Raw genomic sequence first — 18,084 nt, forward strand, 5'->3', positions numbered from 1 at the left:
GTGTGCAGTAACTACAAGCTGCCTGTGTCATCAGTTCAGGATGTGTGCCCGGTCAGAGCTCTAAGTTGAACATAGCTAGATGAGCCCAGGCAGTTCATTCTGGAGTTCAGCCTGTTTTATGTACCTGCTCTGGATTAGTGCCTTCAGAGGCAGACACTTCGTTAGTCTGTGGAATGGATGGGTATGTGCACGGTACAATTTAGGGATCCCAAGAAGAAGGTAAAAGGCTGGGTGAGTCCCACTTTAGGGTATATGCAGATCACAGGGGAAGCATTGTCTCTGCCCCAGCCCTACAGGTTCTGATGTAGCTGTTCTAACAGGAGGCCTTGGACTCTGCATTTTAAGCATGCATTCAGGTGATTCCTTTTCCAGGTAAACAGCATCCTGAAAACAGTGTCCCAAGGGCTTTAGGGGAGTGATAGGTTCAAGTTTTATGTAGGACATACAGGAAACATTTTTTTTTTTTTGAGACAGAATCTTGCTCTGTTGCCTATGCTGGAGTCCAGTGGTGTGATCTCACTGCAACCTCTGCCTCCCAGATTCAAGCAATTCTCCTGCCTTAGCCTCCCGAGTAGCTGGAATTACATACAGGCGCCTTCCACCACACCAGCTAATTTTTGTATTTTTAGTGGCAATGGAGTTTTGCCATGTTGGCCAGGTGGGTCTCAAACTCCTGACCTCAGGTGATCCACCTGCCTCTCAGCCTCCCCAAGTGCTGGGATTACAGATGCAAGCCACCGTGCTGGGCCAGGAAACATTAATACATTCCATTCTGTAACATTAATGCAGTCTACCCTAAAGTGGGACTCACCACAGCCCTTTCTTTGCCTTATTCTTGGAGAGAATGGAAGACAAATAGGCTTCATCTCATAAGCCAGCTCAGAGCAGTTAATAGTGGCTGTGGTGGTGAAAATTCTGAGGTCATGCTCAGCTTGCAGGGGATCAGCAAGTAGTGATGTCCCCCACATGCGTGGATGGCACCTGCATACTGCACATCTGTGATCTTGGTGGCTGGATGCAGGGCCTAGAGACCAGGTCCTCAGCTGGCACAAGGAAGGCAGGCCGACATGCAGGCTGTGATAAATCCCAACAGTCCTTGGCCACCTTTCCCTTCCTTTAAGGTTTTAGGGGTAAGTGTAGACAGCAGCAGATGCTATAGGAAAGGCTCAGTACATAGTGGCGACAGCAGACAGTGGCACCAGACTGAATCCTGACTCTCCATTTAGCAGAAGTGTGACATTGGGCAACTTATTTAACTCTGTCTTGATTTATTCATCTGTAAAATAACAGTATCTACGTCAAACAATGGTTATGGGGATTAAATTAGATGAAATCTACAGAGCCCCTAAAACAGTGTTTGGTACATAGTGAGGCCAGAATGTGCCAGCTATTGCTTTTATTATGAGCTTATTGTGATTTGTAGGTACAAAAGTATTTCCAGCTTTTTGAAGAAGGGAACTTTTGGAGTCTAAGATGCTTTTCTGGTGGCTGGGCTGTGAAATTCATCTAAGAGGAAGTTTCATCAGATGCGTCTGAATGTCATGAGAACACTTCTTCCTCTTGTAAAAGGAAAAGCGTTGTAAAATCTATAGTTGGCTTATGCCTTCTGATATCTCATCCCTGCCAGTGGAGCTATGGGAGGCAGGCCACTGATACCCAGTGAACAATTATTGATTTTTGCTTAAAGTTTTGAAAAGGAAGAATTCAATTGGATTTTTGCATGGAGAGAGAGGATGTTACCTGGGACCTAGTTTCAGAAGGAGGTTGCTGGCCGTACTGATAGTACAGTGAAAAGACCCAGCAGCATTGAAACATTTATGAACTGGCTGGAACGGCTTTCTTGTAAATTGTAACCAGCTGCACCGTCGTTTAGCAAAGCCTGCCCGGGCAGCTCCAGGGCCAAGTATTCCTGAAGCCCAGGAAGCTCACATATGGTGCTTTTTTCCCACTTATCTTATTAGTTTTCACCTAAGTGACCTGATTAAACTCCTACTATATGTCTAGCATGATGCTTCGTGTTGTGGGGGATGCAGATGAAGTGGCCTAGTCCCCTGTCCCACAGGTACTTTATGCTCTGGTTGGGTAGATATGCCAGACACGTAACAAATTAAACACACACACACACAAACACACACACACACTTTCCATGCACTTTTTTTTTTTTTTTTAATAAGACAGGGTTTCACCATGTTGGTCCAGCTGGTCTTGAACTCCCGACCTCAGGTGATCCGCCCGCCTTGGCCTCCAAAGTGCTTGGATTACAGGCTTGAGCCACCATGCCCAGCCTCCATGCACTCTTTAAGGAATTTAAGGAACCAGGCGGTTACCTACAGCAAGGACCTGGGGATGCCTCTTTGGTATCTACCATACACCACAGAGTGGCTGAGATGTGTACTCAGCTGTAACAAGTGCAGATTGAGGAAGGCCACATGGTTCCTGTGGTAGCCAAAAGGAATAGCACATTGCAAACTGGGGCATGAGGAAAGACGGTGTGAGACCTGGGTGGTAGAGTTTTCAAAGGAGAGGGATTTCTGGGCTGATTGACTAGTACCAGCAGAGGCACAAACATACCATGTGGAGAAAATGACAGACCGTTTTGATAAAGTCTGGACTCTGGATGAGGGCTGAGTCAGGATGGGTGTGGTCTTTGAATGCCAGAGTGGGAACTGTTGAAGGGTTCTGAGTAAGAGATTGACAGAACAGTGTGGAGAAGTAAGACCGGGCAGTGGGGTGGGAGGGGCCTTAAGGAGAGACGCAGCAGTGAGGCAGGAGTGGAGGCAGTCTCATGGCTCGTGTGAGAACCTGACCTGGGTCCACTGGAGAGAGACTCGGGAGACTGGTTTGAGGGGCACTGTGAAGAAGGTAATTACCAATGTCATCTGCCTTGGAAGATGAAGTTTTTTATATTCACCGGTCAACCTCTTATGTTTTACAGATCCGGCCAGTTATTGAACAAACCTTTCCTTTTTCTAAAGTTCCAGAAGCCTTCCTGAAGGTGGAAAGAGGACACGCACGAGGAAAGACTGTAATTAATGTTGTTTAAATAAATATGCAGTTTAGTGATTGTTGGCTTCCTTATTTGGTAAGTGCCTGTGTGCCCAAATTTTTTTCTAGCCATCCCTTTCAAACATTTTTTTCCAGATTAGATTATAAATTCCATGATATAAGCTTTAAAAAACAAACACACTATTTTGGTCAGTAATTAATACAAAAATATCAGCACTTGGACTTGTCTGTAGTCAATAAAAATTCCAGATTGTTTTTTTCAAGCTGTTCTTTCACACGGGCTTTGCAGGTTCCTGTGGCACCTTCTATTTTACTAGCTGAAACGACTTTATTGTCTTTTTTGAGATGGTCTCACTCCGTCACCCAGGCTGGAGTGCAGTGGCATGATCACAGCTTACTGCAGCCTCGACCTTAAGCAGTTCTCCTGCTTCAGCCTCCCAAGGAGCTAGGACTACAGGTGTGCACTACCACACCCAGATAATTTTTTTGTATTTTTAGGTTTCGCCATGTTGCCCAGGCTGGTCTCAAACTCCTGGGCTTGTGATCTACCCACTTCAGTCTCCTAAAGGGCTGGGATTACAGGTGAGCCACCGTGCTGGGCCTGATTGTCTTAATGTTTGCACAGTACTAAAACTTACAGTGTCTGGATTGATGTCGGCATGAAGAGGTAATTTAAAACTGGCTCCTTCTTGAATTCATCACAGAGCACCTTTCTAACCAGCCAAGGTTTCCTTTTTTGTTCCTTCACCATAACGTGGTCACCACAGCTCTTAAAGTTCTAAATCTTTTAGCGTCATATATAAAAATCTGACCAGTGATTCATTTGTTTATGCTCTTAATATTGAAAGGTGAGGGCACAGTTTCTAACTTTTTAAAACCCTTACATCTTGCATAAGGGTAGGCCTGTTTCAGCAATGGAAACATGCTTCTCCGAGGGCTTTTCCATGGAAATTGCAGCCATTCCAATGGAACCCAAAGCTCACCACTTTGATGTCAAATGTTTTTACATTTAGGTATCTCACCAGTCAACCTGTTGCAGTGTATGCTTTTGAATCTGTTCATTCATGGTAAGTGTTTTTACTTCCTAATATACTCATCCTCAGTATTGCACCTGAAACACTTGCTTTTAACTTTTGACGTAGACCTGTTTTGAGATTTCTGCTTGGTTAATTCCTGTTAGACACTCATTTGGTAGCATGTACGTTAGATGTAAGCTTTTCTCTAGAATTGCTGGTCTGGTTTAACTACTGATTTATTTCTAAAGAAAAAAAATCTGATTTTCCAGGTGTAAATACCAGCTGCTCTTGACTTCCATCTGGAGCAGCCTCAGCTCTTTTCCTGGAGGGCTCCCAGGTGTTAGTGGGAGTAAAATACTTGAGTCAGGACCTCATTCATCGTCGTTTACCACTCAGAAACTATGGAGTTTGGAAAGAGGGTGGTCAGCTGTTACACCAGCACCCCTCCTGCTTCATCCTAATCAGGCAGTTGTTTCTAATCTGCTGGCTGACTCTGAAGGGTTAGATGAGGGCTACTGAATGCACGCTCAGATTTTTAACCAGAAACAAGTTTATTTAAGAGATCAGTTCAGCACAGGCTATTGTAGATTGTCTTACCCCACCATATTGTAATGGTATGCACAATAAGGCCTAAAATCAGAGCTATACATCTAGGAACAAGACAGACATGGTGGATGCTGTTGCACATGTGCCAATACTATTTTAAAACAAGATAAACTATTCTGATGACCATAACTGCCTACCATAGACTCCAGAGCTGATCAGCATTTTGGAATTAGAAACACACTTGAACAGATGGAAAGGAAACAAGTTGTTCTACCTGTGACAAGAGCGATGAGGACAAAAAGAGGAAGAATATATTCAAGGAAGTGCTTAGCGCTTTTGTTTGAAGCTAGAACCCACTGTTTTGAACAGCAGTGTATGGGCTGGTGTCTTGTTGGCAGTTAAGCAGTCTGTTTGCATTCTTGAAATGCTTACTGCAGTTGAGGGTTCCAAGATTGCTTGAAGGTTGATTTGATTCCAGTCAAATCATGAGTTCCAGGACTTGACCAGCAACATCCCTGAAGGTCTCTTTTCCTTCACTTTCTGGGGATAATTAATTGCTGGTCATCCTCTTGAGCCTTTCACACCCCATTTAGCGGCTACAGTGACCTCAAGACCTGAGGCTGTCCACCAACAGCTGTAGCCTGAAGCATGGCTGTAGAACACTGTGGGGAAGGCAGCCCCATGCAGGCCATGTGCAGATGGAGCTGGATAGGAGGGCAAGAAATGAGCCTAAAAAAATCTGAGTTTAGCAAAAAAGTATGTAACATGGCTTCAGCACTTGTAGATGAGTAAGCATGGCTCATAAATTAGGTCATGATAATAGTGTTCCAGTAGCAGCTATAAGAAAGGCATTAAACAACAAACACTCATTTGTGATATTCTAGAGCAGCCCATGAATGAGTTAAAATAATTCAAATCCTGGCTGGGTACAGTGTCTTGGGCCTGTAATCCCAGCATTTTGGGAGGCTGAGGCGAGCGGATTGCTTGGGCTCAGAAGTTTGAGGCCAGCCTAGACAACATGGTGAAACCCCATCTCTATAAAAAATACAAAAATTAGCTGGGTGTGGTGGTGTGTGCCTGTAGTCCCAGCTACTTAGAAGGCTGAGGTGGGAGGATCACCTTAGCCTAGGGAGGTAGAGGCTACAGTGAGCCGTGACTGTGCCACTGCACTCCAGCCTGGGTGACAGAGTGAGACCCTGTCTCAAAAAATAACAAGTGTTATCAGACTTGGACATTAAGTTTTGTAAATGTACTAATTTTCAATATTAAGGAAGGTAGTATTTTGTTTGTACCTAGAGTTCCTTAAATGTCTGAATACCTAAGGCTTTCCCACTTTGCTATGCAGCATATTTAAAGGTTCCAGAAAGTGTTTAAGGCCAAGAACCAAAATTACAGGCCGAATAAAGTATTTCTTCTTAGATGCTAGACAGTTCTCTATCTTTCAAACTTAAGCCTTTATCTTACCCTTTTAAAGTGTAAGGTCCACAAAGTTGGTAAATTTGTTCCAGTTCTCTCCTGTCGCTATCTTTGGACACAATTTAAAATGTACACAGTCTTGAAGTTTTGATACAACATTTTAAAAAATCACCCAGAAGCTGCTAATTAGGCAACCTGTTTAAGCAGCTACCAAAAGTGAATGAAGGGCAAGAAATGAAAGGAGGACAAATTATTGGTTTAAAGCTGTGATAGTCTTTTGAAACAATGAGTAAGTTCTCTGAGTCATGGCGGCGTAGTTTAAGGTTGAATTTGGAATCAGTGAAGGAGTCGATCCAGTTTCCAGTTGGCTCTTCCGTCAGCATTGTCCTTTTTAAAAAAAAAAGGTGGCTGGAAGGACCTCCAGAAGATTTTCTTCCTTCTTTGTCCAGGTTTATAGAACCATGGCTTCCCATACTTGTGTAAACTTCTCTTTGCTGACAGTGTTGAGGATGATGTGATTTTGATCATACTGTGTACCCCCTAAAAGAAAGAAAGGAACATAATAAAAGATGAATGTGCCCATGGGGAAGGGTCTACAGCAAACACAATTTATCCCAACACCAGTACAGCAAAAGTAAACACGGTATAGAACTGCAGGGAGGCAAAGCAGGAAGGGAAGCCTGAGCCCTGTGGGATGAGAGGGTCAGCCTGCCATGGGTGAATCTGTCCAAATCCCATCATCAGGGCACCAGCACCTTCACACAGCATATCCACCTCACAGGCTCCTTTTCCTACCCAGTTCTTAAGAGCTAGTCCACAGTCACTGTTACAATGTCTGAAATTTAAGGGAACAGGGAAAATTCGAGAGAAGGGAAAAGGAGCAGAGAGACTAAGATATATTTGGTGGTGAGACGGTGGATTCGAGACACCAGCTAGGAAAAAGTAGGCCGACCTGGCAGCGGTGGAAAGGCGGGAGGAATGGTTATTGAGGAACAGCATTTGCATGAACAATGAAAACAGGCTGTATTAGGTCAAAGGAGAGGTTTGGATGACACTCAGAAGTACCCAAAGGGACAGCGTAGCATTCTCACTACTGGGGCCTCAGCTGGTGGATAAAACTTCGCAGCATTTAAAATGCTGAGTACCACTATATTGTAAAAGTATTATCATGAACTCTCTAACTCCCTTCTACCAGAATGTTTGTAAGATTCTCCAAAGGTGCTTACTGGATGTTTCAAGTACTTTAATGCTAGAATCAGTCTCATGGCTTCTTTCTTTGGAGAAGTATCATTAACAAAAGGGTTATCTGATTTTCTTTTTCCAGTGTGGAATAAAGATCCCTTCAGATGCCTTATCCTTTTTTAGCATAAGCCTCAGCACCAAGGATATATCAACAAAGATCCCATCAAAGTAAAAATCTGTGCATTTTGATGCAGGGAGTGACTGGTATTGAAAGCATGCTTCCTCCTTGGACCAAGAAGAAATAAACATTCTTTTCTCTTTTGAAGCATTTACAAAACATGAAAAAGGTTTGAAAATTTACACAATAGATCTAGGTATTATAGTTGAGGAAGGAAATCGTTTTTCTTCTTCTCCTCTTGTAAGACACTGATTTATCATCATTGATAATCTACAGCCTCTGCACAGCTAGATGTGTGGCTAGATGTACTATAGAATACAAGGTAAGGCGCTTTGAGCCTTTTTGTGTAAGTCTGTAACAGTAGGGAAAAAATGTTGCCACTACCAGCAAACCCTACCCTCTGTCGAGACAGACAGACACACACACAGCATAGTCCACTGAAATTTCGGGAAGTATTAAAGTCACAGTGTCTTCCTTTTTCATTCTTCAATATTATGTTTATTATAATATGTTAAAATACTTTTTGTATTTTAAGAGTTTCTTTTGTATTTTAAAAGTACCTTAAAATACTTTCATATAAATTCAACTAGAATCATGAAGACTATAAAGTTCTTGAGAAATAATTTGATTCATTCTCTTGCCTTTGGAAAGTAAATTGTCCAGACTTCATGGTTTTTAAAATGAACATGAATCAGCTTCCACTGTTGTTACAAGGTGTGTGGTCTGGAATAATACATGAATGTCTACCAAAAGAACTCAATCCCCAAACACAAGGAGATAAGCTAGATGTGTGATCTAATAACTCTTGTGGCAATTTTAATAGATAACAAATGGTTCAGTAGTAACAGCTAATGGAAATCATGGTCTGCTAGTAAGTGCACTAACAAGGAGAGAAGTGTTTTCTATTTTCCTTTGCATGGATGTGGGGCGTGAGGCACTGCTCTCTCATGTCCACAAGATGGCACCATTCTCCCATAGGCTGAGAAAATTAAATCGAGTTTAACAAGGAATTAAGACTGTTGTGGCTACCGTACTAGATACTGAGAGTTCACAAATTCACAGGACATATCCTTACTCAACAGACACTTGAGTAATTTATATGGTGTCATTTAGGAAGGGACTTTGGAGCTTTAAAAAGAAGTCTTAAGAAACCTAGAGTCCCACAGTTCATGTCATAGCTAAGACAAGGAGTCAGGTGTCCTTCCTTCTGGTCCGCTGCTAATGTAGCAAGTCAGGGACATCCTATGTGCCTAGAGCATCTAGAACATAAGCAGTCTGAAGCCAAGGAGGAGGCTTTTTTTTCCACTCTGGTGCCCTCCGTGTCTAGCACCAAGCCTGCCACATAGTGCATACCCCATGAATACATGTTGAAAGAATAAAAAAAGAAAGCTCTAGCTAAGGATTAGTGTCCTTCATTCTGGACATAGGAAGCAGATCACATTTGTAAAAAACAGGAAAGTTTGCTCAGACTTCCTTTGGGAACTAAATATCCTACTTTTTCTAACATTGCCTCAAAAACTCCATTTTTTCTAATTTAGTCACATTTCTTTAGTGTCTGGAGATTTTGAAACTCTTGTAAACACTGAAGCACTCTAGTGCAAAAAAGTTTGTCAAAATTAGAATAAAGAAAGATCTGCGTAATTCTTAACTAGTTTGAACCTCAGGTTGATCATCTATAAAATGGGTATTTTACCTGTCTTCATATTGACAAATCTGTTGTACCAAATGTGACGTGAGGGAGCTGTGGTGTTTGTTACTGTTTGGTTTCTGAATGTTGCGTTTATTTTCTTATAGCCAAGGGTGCTGCTTGCATTTGATATGGTCCTAGTGATCTCCATCTAGCCTGTAGTTACAGTGCTTAATTTGGGCTCCCTAAGTGCCCCTTTAATGAAGGCAAAGGCATTGTTTGCCTCTGAACATCTTTTTAACTTCTCAGATTGTGTGTGATTCTAAGTCCACTGTTTTAAGTGGGTTGGCCAAGCTTCCTACCTGGAGATCATCTAGAAGTGACAGCCAGTTTCACTCCCCGTACGGTTACCAAAGCCTGATGAAAATGTCCAGGCTCTTTCTCCATTATTTAGAAAAGTTGTTTTTTCAAAAATCAAATTACAGCGCTTTCTTTACTCCTACATCTTCAACTCTAATGACAGCATTGGCCTAAATCCCTGATTAAAGTAAAATTGAGTCAATTTTTACTGATAATTTAAAATAGAGTATGTAATATATTCATAAAAATTTAAAAACATTAATGGAGTATGTTGTATGGTTACATTAACACTAGGTCGCTAAGTTTACAAAACATAATTGTGCTGACTGTCCTGATAGGGAATAAAAAATTGCCCATTAATGTACAGCAGAATTAACCCAGATTACATGAATATAGCACACTGTCTGTGCCTGTCAGTAGCAACAGCACTAGTTCACTGAGTTCCCACACAGAGATTAGGTCATTCTTACGTTGTTTTAAAATGACCATCAGTGGTTCTCCTGGTGTGGGCCTCAGACCAGCAGCATTGGCAACACCTGGGAACTTGTTAGAAGCGCAGAATCTCAGGCCCCTCCCCAGACCCACAGACTCAGTCTCTGAGGATGTAGCCCCACAGTCGGTTAAACCAGCCCTCCAGGTGATTCTGATGCAAATAAAGTTAAGGACCACCACCCTAAATGTATTCGTCCCCAAGCACCATCAATTCATTCCCTATTAACTTCACTGAACACAGGTTGCATTGAAATCCTCTAGGCTGTGTGTTAATTCCTTTGAGATCTTAGATCTTTTCAATGAAAAGTCACATGTGTATACATGAGGATCATCAACTCTACTGAACTAAGTGCAACCACAGCCCTTCAGCTTGTGATTTTTAGTCTAACACTATTATAATAAAAATAAAATGGTTTGAAGTCACCCTATGGCCAGATTCTGGTTCAGCAGTTACAGCTGTGAGATCGTGGCTAAATTGGTCAACCTCTTCGAGCTTCAGGGGTTTTTTTGTCTGTAAAACTGGGAAGAGGGAGGGGGGACAATGTAGACCTCATAGGGCGGCCAAGATGATGACAGGAAGCCTGTGTTGAAAGTGGTTCACACAGCAGCTGCCACATAGTAGGGCTCTCTTACTGTCACTACTAATAATATACTCAGCCTTTTCAAAAGTTATGAATACATTTTTCCTTAACTAGAAGACGCACACTTTACAATAAAGAAAATAAAAGAAGTGACCCTTACCTTTGATATCTAAAACTAAATTTGGCTTCAACTTGCTATAAATCCTGCCATCGGACTTCAAGCTCCAGAACTGGCTGTCGGCATTCTGGTCCAGGGCCAGGCCTAGTTTGGAGCCAGATGTTACCAGGCTGCCCACAATCGTCAGGCAGCAGTCTTCGGCTATCTGCTCAGTGGAAAAGACGAGAGAGCTTAAATATGCATCCAGTTCTAAGTCTCGCAGCAATGGTTTATCTGGTTACACTGATCTTTAAAATTATCTTAGTTCCTCACTACATTTACCCCATATGAGGCAATTCAGCTCTTAGCTAACTAGAATCAGACACCAAATATTTATGCCCTATATTTTAAAATATAAGCGAATGATGGCGAAATCTCAATTTTTGTGCATCATAAGAGGCTTCTGCCCTTTGCAAGAAAGCCTCAGAACATTAAAACTGCCCATGATGAGATTTTTCTGTCATAAGTGACCATGATCCCAGGCAGGGTCTGGTCTGTAGCTATATCGCCCTCTGACATCTCCACCTCTGCATGGCCTGACTTTCCAGTTTATGACTGCACCTCTAATTTTGTAGCACTGGGTGGCTAAAGGGCATTTTTTCATTTTAACACTCAGAATTGCATTTATTAGCATCTGTCTTCATGAGAATTACAATTTTCTAAACAGGCATGCTATCCAGCTATGAAAAAAGAAAAATGCACATTCACTAGAGGGTGTTTTAATGCAAAGATTTTATGAGCCCTTCCCTGAAGTGAATCTACCCTTAATATATAAATAATGTATGGCGGTCATGTTCACATGCCATTAACAAAGAGTACTGGCCAGGTGCAGTGGCTCACACCTGTAATCTTAACACTTTGGGAGGCTGTCTCTCTGCAGAAAAGTTTTTAAAATTAGCCAGGTGTAGTGGCATGCACTTGTGGGTCCCAACTACTCAGGAGGCTGAGGTGAGAGGATCCCTTGAGCCCAGGAGGTTGAAGCTACAGTGAGCTGTGATTGCACCACTACACACTCCAGACTAGCCAACAGAGCTAGACCCCGTCTCAAACACAAAAACAAAACAAATGTTATAAAAATGCCTATTAAAAGTGTATTATTCTAGGCCAGGTGCGGTGGCTCACTCCTGTAATCCCAACACCCTGGGAGGCTGAGGCAGGTGGATCACGAGGTTAGGAGATCGAAACCATCCTGGCCAACATGGTGAAACCCCATCTCTACAAAAAATACAAAAAAATCAGCTGGGCATGGTGGCAGGTGCCTGTAAGCCCAGCTACTCGGGAGGCTGAGTGAGGCAGGAGAATGCCTTGAACCCAGGAGGTGAAGGTTGCAGTGAGCCGAGATACACCACTGCACTCAAGCCTGGGTGACAGTGAGACTCCGCCCCCCCCCCAAAAAAAGTGTATTATTCTATATTGATGTGATAATCTAGGAGACTTTCTCATTGACCTACTGAATTCAAAGTTGTTAAATATCATCACTGAAATGTCTGTTAGAAATAATTGCTGAAAGGTACCATTTTCTTGGATTGTTTAAGATAATTCAAAGGCAGAAAGCTTCTTTTCATGCTTCTATATAACAGCTACTTCTGTTTCTCCTGCTAGTTCTTCTATGCATGTCCAAACAGTCCTTCTGTTTACTGAAAGAATTTCCCCTCCAGCACAACAGACCCAATGAACGAGTTGTACTCCTTTTCGCAAGGCTGTATTCCTTCTGCTGACTCATGGGGCACCAGGTTGTTTTTTTTTTTTTTTTTTTTTAAAAGAAAATCAGGAGCCAACAGTCAAGCCCATAAAATCAAGGAGTAAAAAAGTTTTATCTACCATAGAAGCATGAGCTTCTCTCATAAAATCTTAGTACAGTCAGCTTTTAAGTGTCTGTTAATAGCAGGAATGATGCAGGAGGGAGATGGGCCATTTTCCAGTTTACAAGGTGTGACACTTACGAAATGGACCGTATTGTACACAGAGGGAACTCTTTACCCTTCATCCTGTTCTGTGGATTTCTCCAAAACAGAAATAAACCAAGAATGATTTCTGTTGACAGGGCTGGAGCTTATAGTTTATTTCTGTAACAGTTACATTAAGGAAAAAGGGAAGAATAACAAACACCTCCTTTTTCTATTACTTTCCAAAAATCAAGCATAGAAATAACTGCTCTATCTTGGATCAGCGCTATATTAACCTTTAAGTTCCTAGACTGGTTCTATCACAGCTAGGAGATATAGTCATGAAAAAAAACAAAAACTTAAATTTATTTCAGAAAGTACTCCAGGAATTGTGAAATTGCATCTACTTGAAGAAAAGATCAAAAGCATATGAAAGGATGAGTCACCTCCTAGCAAAGGCATCCCAGGCCCCTGTGGAATCCTAAAGCTCACCCTGCATTTGATGCATCCTTCTTGATAGATCCAAATCTGATCATCGGCACCGACGTCCTCCATGACCTGTATCCTCAGAAGCTTCAGATCCTCTAAGTTTCCATTGGTTGACATGAATAACCCTGTTGCTTTGTTTCGAAGTCTGAAATAAATTCGCTTCTAAAAGACAAAAAAACCCAGCAGTTGTCATATAAGATGTGCTGCTCGAAGCACTGAACAAGCATTAATATCAGGAAGAATCCAAAGAGAGAGATGGACTAAGGGTAATTACTATACCCAAGAGTCTCAGAGGTTTTAGATTTTCTCAATGAGGAGAGTCTGACAAATGTTGAAGCGCCTGAGGCAAGTGCCTACCTGTGGATAACTGCGTTTGATGTTCAGTTTGATGGCATTCTGAAGCAGCCACACCTCTGAGCACCAGAAACTGAGCCCAGATTGTTGGGGTGGGGAAGGAGTTTATGGGGTGAGGCCACTTATAAACTTTGAAATTAAAATGTTGGATTGCGTTTACAAAAAAAATTTCAGAGAAGTCTATACAGAGCAGGAAAGTCTATACATCTAAAAAGTTAGATTGCATTTACAAAAAAGAAATTTCAGAAAAGAGTTTATACAGAGCGTGGAGAAGAGGAAAATACCTGAACAAAAGGTCGTAGAGAACCTATTTGGCGACAGCCACTGAATTCATACCAATTAGGTACTTCTGCGGGTGACAATAGGAACTGTCGCCCTCTGTAATTGCCATATTCATAAGTAACCCATCTGAAAACAAAAAAGTAAATAACCACAGTAAGTGTCAATTTTCATTTGACAGTGGACCCCAATTACGTGTATTTTTAGAATGCTTTCCATTTCCAGACTGAACTATATACTTTTAACATACATTGGGGGAACAATGAAGATCTTTTCTAGAACACTTAAAGAAGTAATTTCTTGACTAATAGCAAAATGCCAAAAAGTTCCATTCTTGAAAAGAAATAGTAAGTTTTTTCCTTCATGAAGCAATGAAATATGGCCCTTTAGTGGCTTCCTCAGTTCTGCCTGGGAACTATTCATAAAATAGCTTCAGTTGTAATGATGGATCTTTAAATTGTGTAAGTAGTTAATATTTCCAAAGCTCTTAGTAGGTGCTAAATAGGGTTAAATAAAATAAGTTTTCTCTGCAATGAAAGTAATCTTTGTTAAATATAAAAAACTGCTCAGATACTCAGTTCCCTTCTGCTCAGATGCTGCTGCTGCACACCTGAGGGTGTATGGGTTCAAGTGCAGACTGGCGTGGAGGCAGCCCGGCGTCCTCCTCTCTTGCTAATATATGACATCAAGGAAGAATGCACTCTACTTTTAATCCTGGAACTTTAATCCTGGATAAAATTTTTATCATTTTAGTTATCATAAGAACAAAATATTAAAACCTGCTGCTGCTGCTGCTGCTGCAAAAAAAATCACCCATAATTCTACCACCCTAATAGTCTATAATTTTTTTTCCAGCTAGGTCTCACTCTGTTTCCCAGGCTGAAGGGCAGTGGCATGATCATAGCTCACTGCAGCCTCAACCTCCCAGGCTCAAGTGATCTCCCACCTCAAGACTCCTGAGTAGCTGGGACTACAGGTGCATGCCACCACAGCCAGCTATTTTTTGTGTTTTTCATAGAGAGGGGGTTTCAACATGTTGTCCAGGTTTGTCAGGAACTGCTGGGCTCCAGCGATCTGCCCGCCTCAACCACCCAAAGTGCTAGGGTTACAGGCGTGAGTCACTGCACTGAGCTTCTGTGATTTATTATTATTTTTTAGATGGAGTTTTGCTCTTGTTGCCCAGGCTGGAGTGTAGTGGTGTGATCTCAGCTCACTGCAACCTCCACCTCCTGGATTCAAGCGATTCTCCTGCCTCAGTCTTCTGAGTAGCTGGGATTACAGGCACCTGCTACCACACCCGGCTAATTTTTGTATTTTTAGTAGAGATGGGGTTTTACCATGTTGGTCAGGCTGGTCTTGAATTCCTGACCTCGGGTGATCCACCCGTCTTGGTCTCCCAAAGTGCTGGGATTACAAACGTGAGCCAGCGCGCCTGGCCTGATTCTTTTTTAAACAGATGTAGTCCCCCCCAACATCTGATGTACACAGGAAGACCATACCTATTGTTTTTGTGAATAAAAGAAAAATACTTTCTTAAAAACATGTATTACAGGCTGGGCGTGGTGGCTCACACCTGTAATCCCAACACTTTGGGAGGCCGAGGCGGGTGGATCACGAGGTCAAGAGATCGAGACCATCCTGGCCAACATGGTGAAACCCTGTCTCTACTAAAAATGCAAAAATTAGCCAGGCGTGGTGATACATGCCTGTAGTCCCAGCTACTTGGGAGGTTGAGGCAGGAGAATCGCTTGAACCAGGGAGCTGGAAGTTGCAGTGAGCTGAAATTGTGCCACTGCACTCCAGCCTGGTGACAGAGCAAGAATCCACCTCAAAAAAACAAAACAAAACAAAAAAAACATGTATTACATTGATGGTACTCATTCATTTTTATATCTTATTCAAAAAATATTCAAAGTTGAGGGAAAAAAATCTTTCCAAGTTGACCTTTAATTATTTTGTATAACATCTGCCAGTCATTTCCAGCTAAAGGAAATCTCAACCCTGAGCTCCAAAGTCGGAGGACTTGCTCTTTTTTAATGGGATAAGAAAAGTCAGCTCTCTCTTTCTTACTTGCTAGACTTTGAGAGGTGTTAAAGACAAAGTCCTTACCTTAAATAAACTAAAAATCTGAATAATGAAATAAAAGATGCTTTACACGACTTTTTCCAGTGGAAAACGTTCTACCAACTTGCATAATTATCAGCCCTTACAGAAAGAAAGACGGTATATGTCAGTTAGTTTAAGATAATGTAAGAGAGAGAAATCGGATCAAACTTTTTTTTCTTAAGATAGGGTCTTGCTGTGTCACCCAGGCTGAGGACAGTGGCGTGAACACAGCTCACTGCTGCCTCAACCTACTGTGCTCAAGTAGCTGGGACCACAGGCATGTGCCACCACACCTGGCTAATTTTTAAATTTTTGGTAGAGATGGGGTCTCACTTTGCTGCCCAGGCTTTTCTCAAATTCCTGAATTCAAATGATCCTTCCACCTAGGCCTCCCAAGTGTTGGGATTACAGGCGTGAGCCACGTGCCCGGCCCAAACTTGATTTTTAAAATGATCTATTTTATTGAGTCAACGAGTAGGTAACTCACATGCCACCAATAACCTGAACAGAGCGTATTTGCGTGTTGAATCCCAAGGATCGGAGATTAACGGTTTCTGCATTAAGTTCAATCTTTTTTCCTTTGAAGTCTTCTCTTTCAAAGAGAATAATTGTTGGTTCAGAAAATTCCTGTTGAGGAACAAAAACAATGTTCTGTTATTCATCTTTGTTAATAATTCAAATTTATGTGAAAATCATCCTATTACAAGGACAGGGCACAAAAAATCTGCCAGATTTGGCCTTTCCATAAATGCCCTTTCCCAGGGATCCTGGATGTTTATATACTCCAAGCTAGAGAGAAAGCACACAGGGACAGTTAGTTTTTCCATTGCATAGGAAGGCAGGTAAATATAAAGTCTGTAAGGCCAGGGGAAAAAAAAATTCCAGGCACAGAGAAATGGGTATATGCTAGGAATATCAGCACTTCTGATGGCATTTATTTTTGACTTCGCTGTTTTCATTGGGACAGGGAAGTTGTGGACATAAATGTTGAGGGTCAGAGGGCTGCTGCAGTCTCATGTTTAGTCGCTTACTGGTACAGTGGTATTGGCTAATCAAGGAACCTTCCTCTTGTATGTATTTTCAAATGTCTTTTTTTTTTTCTGTCCATCAATAAGACAATGATTCTGTATACTCATGCTCCCAAACTTTCCTGTAGGAATCACTGTCAGGAGGAGAGAAAAAAAAAACAGGATGGAAGCCCTGTGTTCAAACTGTCAATCATTTCAAAGAGAACAGCAGCACAAACGTTCACTGATTTTCAGCAAAATGAAAAGTTGGCAGCTTATGCCTGTTTTTTCAAATTATAGACACTTTTGACCCTACATTAATCTCTAATGATAATACTGCTAAGATCATAAATGATGCATCAAAAAAGCATGTGGGAGGCCAGGTGCTGTGGCTCATGCCTGTCATCCCAGCACTTTGGGAGGCCAAGACGGGTGGATCACTTGAGGTCAGGAGTTTAAGATCAGCCTGGTCAACAGGGGGAAACCCTGTCTCTACTAAAAATCCAAAAAAAAAAAAAAAAAAAAAAAAAAAAAAAGGCCAGGCGTGGTGGTGCATGCTTGTAATCCCAGCTACTTGGGAGGCTGAGTAAGACTAGAGGATCACTTGAACCTAGTTGCAGTGAGTTGAGATTGTGCCACTGCACTCCAGCCTGGGTAACAGGGTGAGACTCCATCTCAAAAAAAAAAAAGCTTGTGGGGATTACAATTTTTTCCCTATCCTGCTTAAAGCTGTGGAAAGGGTGTTGTACCTTACTGCTTCATTTATGTGGATGTGCCCTGACTTGTAAAAAAGATTTTGTCCATCAGTAAACAGAGCATGTTTGTTAGTGTGGGGAGGCAGTGTGCATGGTCTAGGAATTAGTTTACATAAAACATACAAGGAAGAAAGAAGACAAAAATTATAGTAGTATTACTACTTTGCACTTTGATTGCACTTTTAAGATGGCATGCCCAAAAATGTTCTAAACACTTTAGTATTAAAAAGCAGCTAAATACTTTTGAAATATTAAGTCACAAAGATATGTAGTCTTCATATGGGTAAAACACTCATTTCTTGACAATTAAAACATAAAATGATATCATCTATAGCCTCAGAGTGATGTGAGCATATATGCCAAGTTCTGGTTGAGGGAACGCATTGAAATTTTCAAATATATACTTGTAGGCAGCTTTTAGCAGATTAACAATCAAAGTCTTATTTCATTACTTGTAAGCTAATGAATCTTACTGCCTCATTTCATGTTTCATTGTTTCTATTTTCATGTCTCAGTAGCATTTTTGCTATTTAAACAGACAAGCAGGGATGAGATAAAACCAACTCATATGTACTTCCTAGCTTTAAAACTAAAATGACCAACTACATATATTTAAATGACCTAGCTTTAAAACTAAAATGACCAAC

The 18,084-nt window shown here is 41.6% G+C and overlaps 2 protein-coding genes across 7 annotated transcripts in view; one reads left to right on the top strand and one right to left on the bottom strand.

Annotated features, from left to right (window-relative positions):
* Nucleotides 1-14,361, top strand: part of RTN4IP1 (reticulon 4 interacting protein 1) — a 73,284-nt gene extending 58,923 nt beyond the window's left edge. For 3 of the 6 annotated variants that reach the window (XM_064360807.1, XM_064360809.1, XM_064360811.1), the window contains 4 exons: nt 2,936-3,025; nt 3,505-3,588; nt 4,020-4,073; nt 7,309-14,361. In XM_064360807.1, coding sequence (XP_064216877.1) covers nt 2,936-3,025; nt 3,505-3,588; nt 4,020-4,058 — 213 coding nt within the window. In that variant the 3' untranslated portion in view covers nt 4,059-4,073; nt 7,309-14,361. Of the gene's footprint in view, nt 1-2,935; nt 3,083-3,504; nt 3,589-4,019; nt 4,074-7,308 lie in introns of those variants that run through there. The other 3 variants (XM_064360808.1, XM_064360810.1, XM_012438406.2) reach the window with 3 other exon arrangements.
* The window catches only part of CRYBG1 (crystallin beta-gamma domain containing 1), a 58,390-nt gene continuing 44,701 nt past the window's right edge, over nt 4,396-18,084 (bottom strand). Inside the window, exons 16-20 of the mRNA XM_021670508.2 lie at nt 16,163-16,302; nt 13,575-13,698; nt 12,940-13,098; nt 10,565-10,727; nt 4,396-6,524 (exon numbers count right to left, since the gene is read on the bottom strand). Coding sequence (XP_021526183.2) covers nt 6,436-6,524; nt 10,565-10,727; nt 12,940-13,098; nt 13,575-13,698; nt 16,163-16,302 — 675 coding nt within the window. The 3' untranslated portion in view covers nt 4,396-6,435. The remainder of the gene's footprint in view (nt 6,525-10,564; nt 10,728-12,939; nt 13,099-13,574; nt 13,699-16,162; nt 16,303-18,084) is intronic.

Source organism: Aotus nancymaae, unplaced genomic scaffold, assembly GCF_030222135.1.
Source record: "Aotus nancymaae isolate 86718 unplaced genomic scaffold, 86718_ANA_hifiasm-v0.15.2.pri h1tg000040l, whole genome shotgun sequence".
Taxonomy (NCBI): Eukaryota; Metazoa; Chordata; class Mammalia; order Primates; family Aotidae; genus Aotus; species Aotus nancymaae.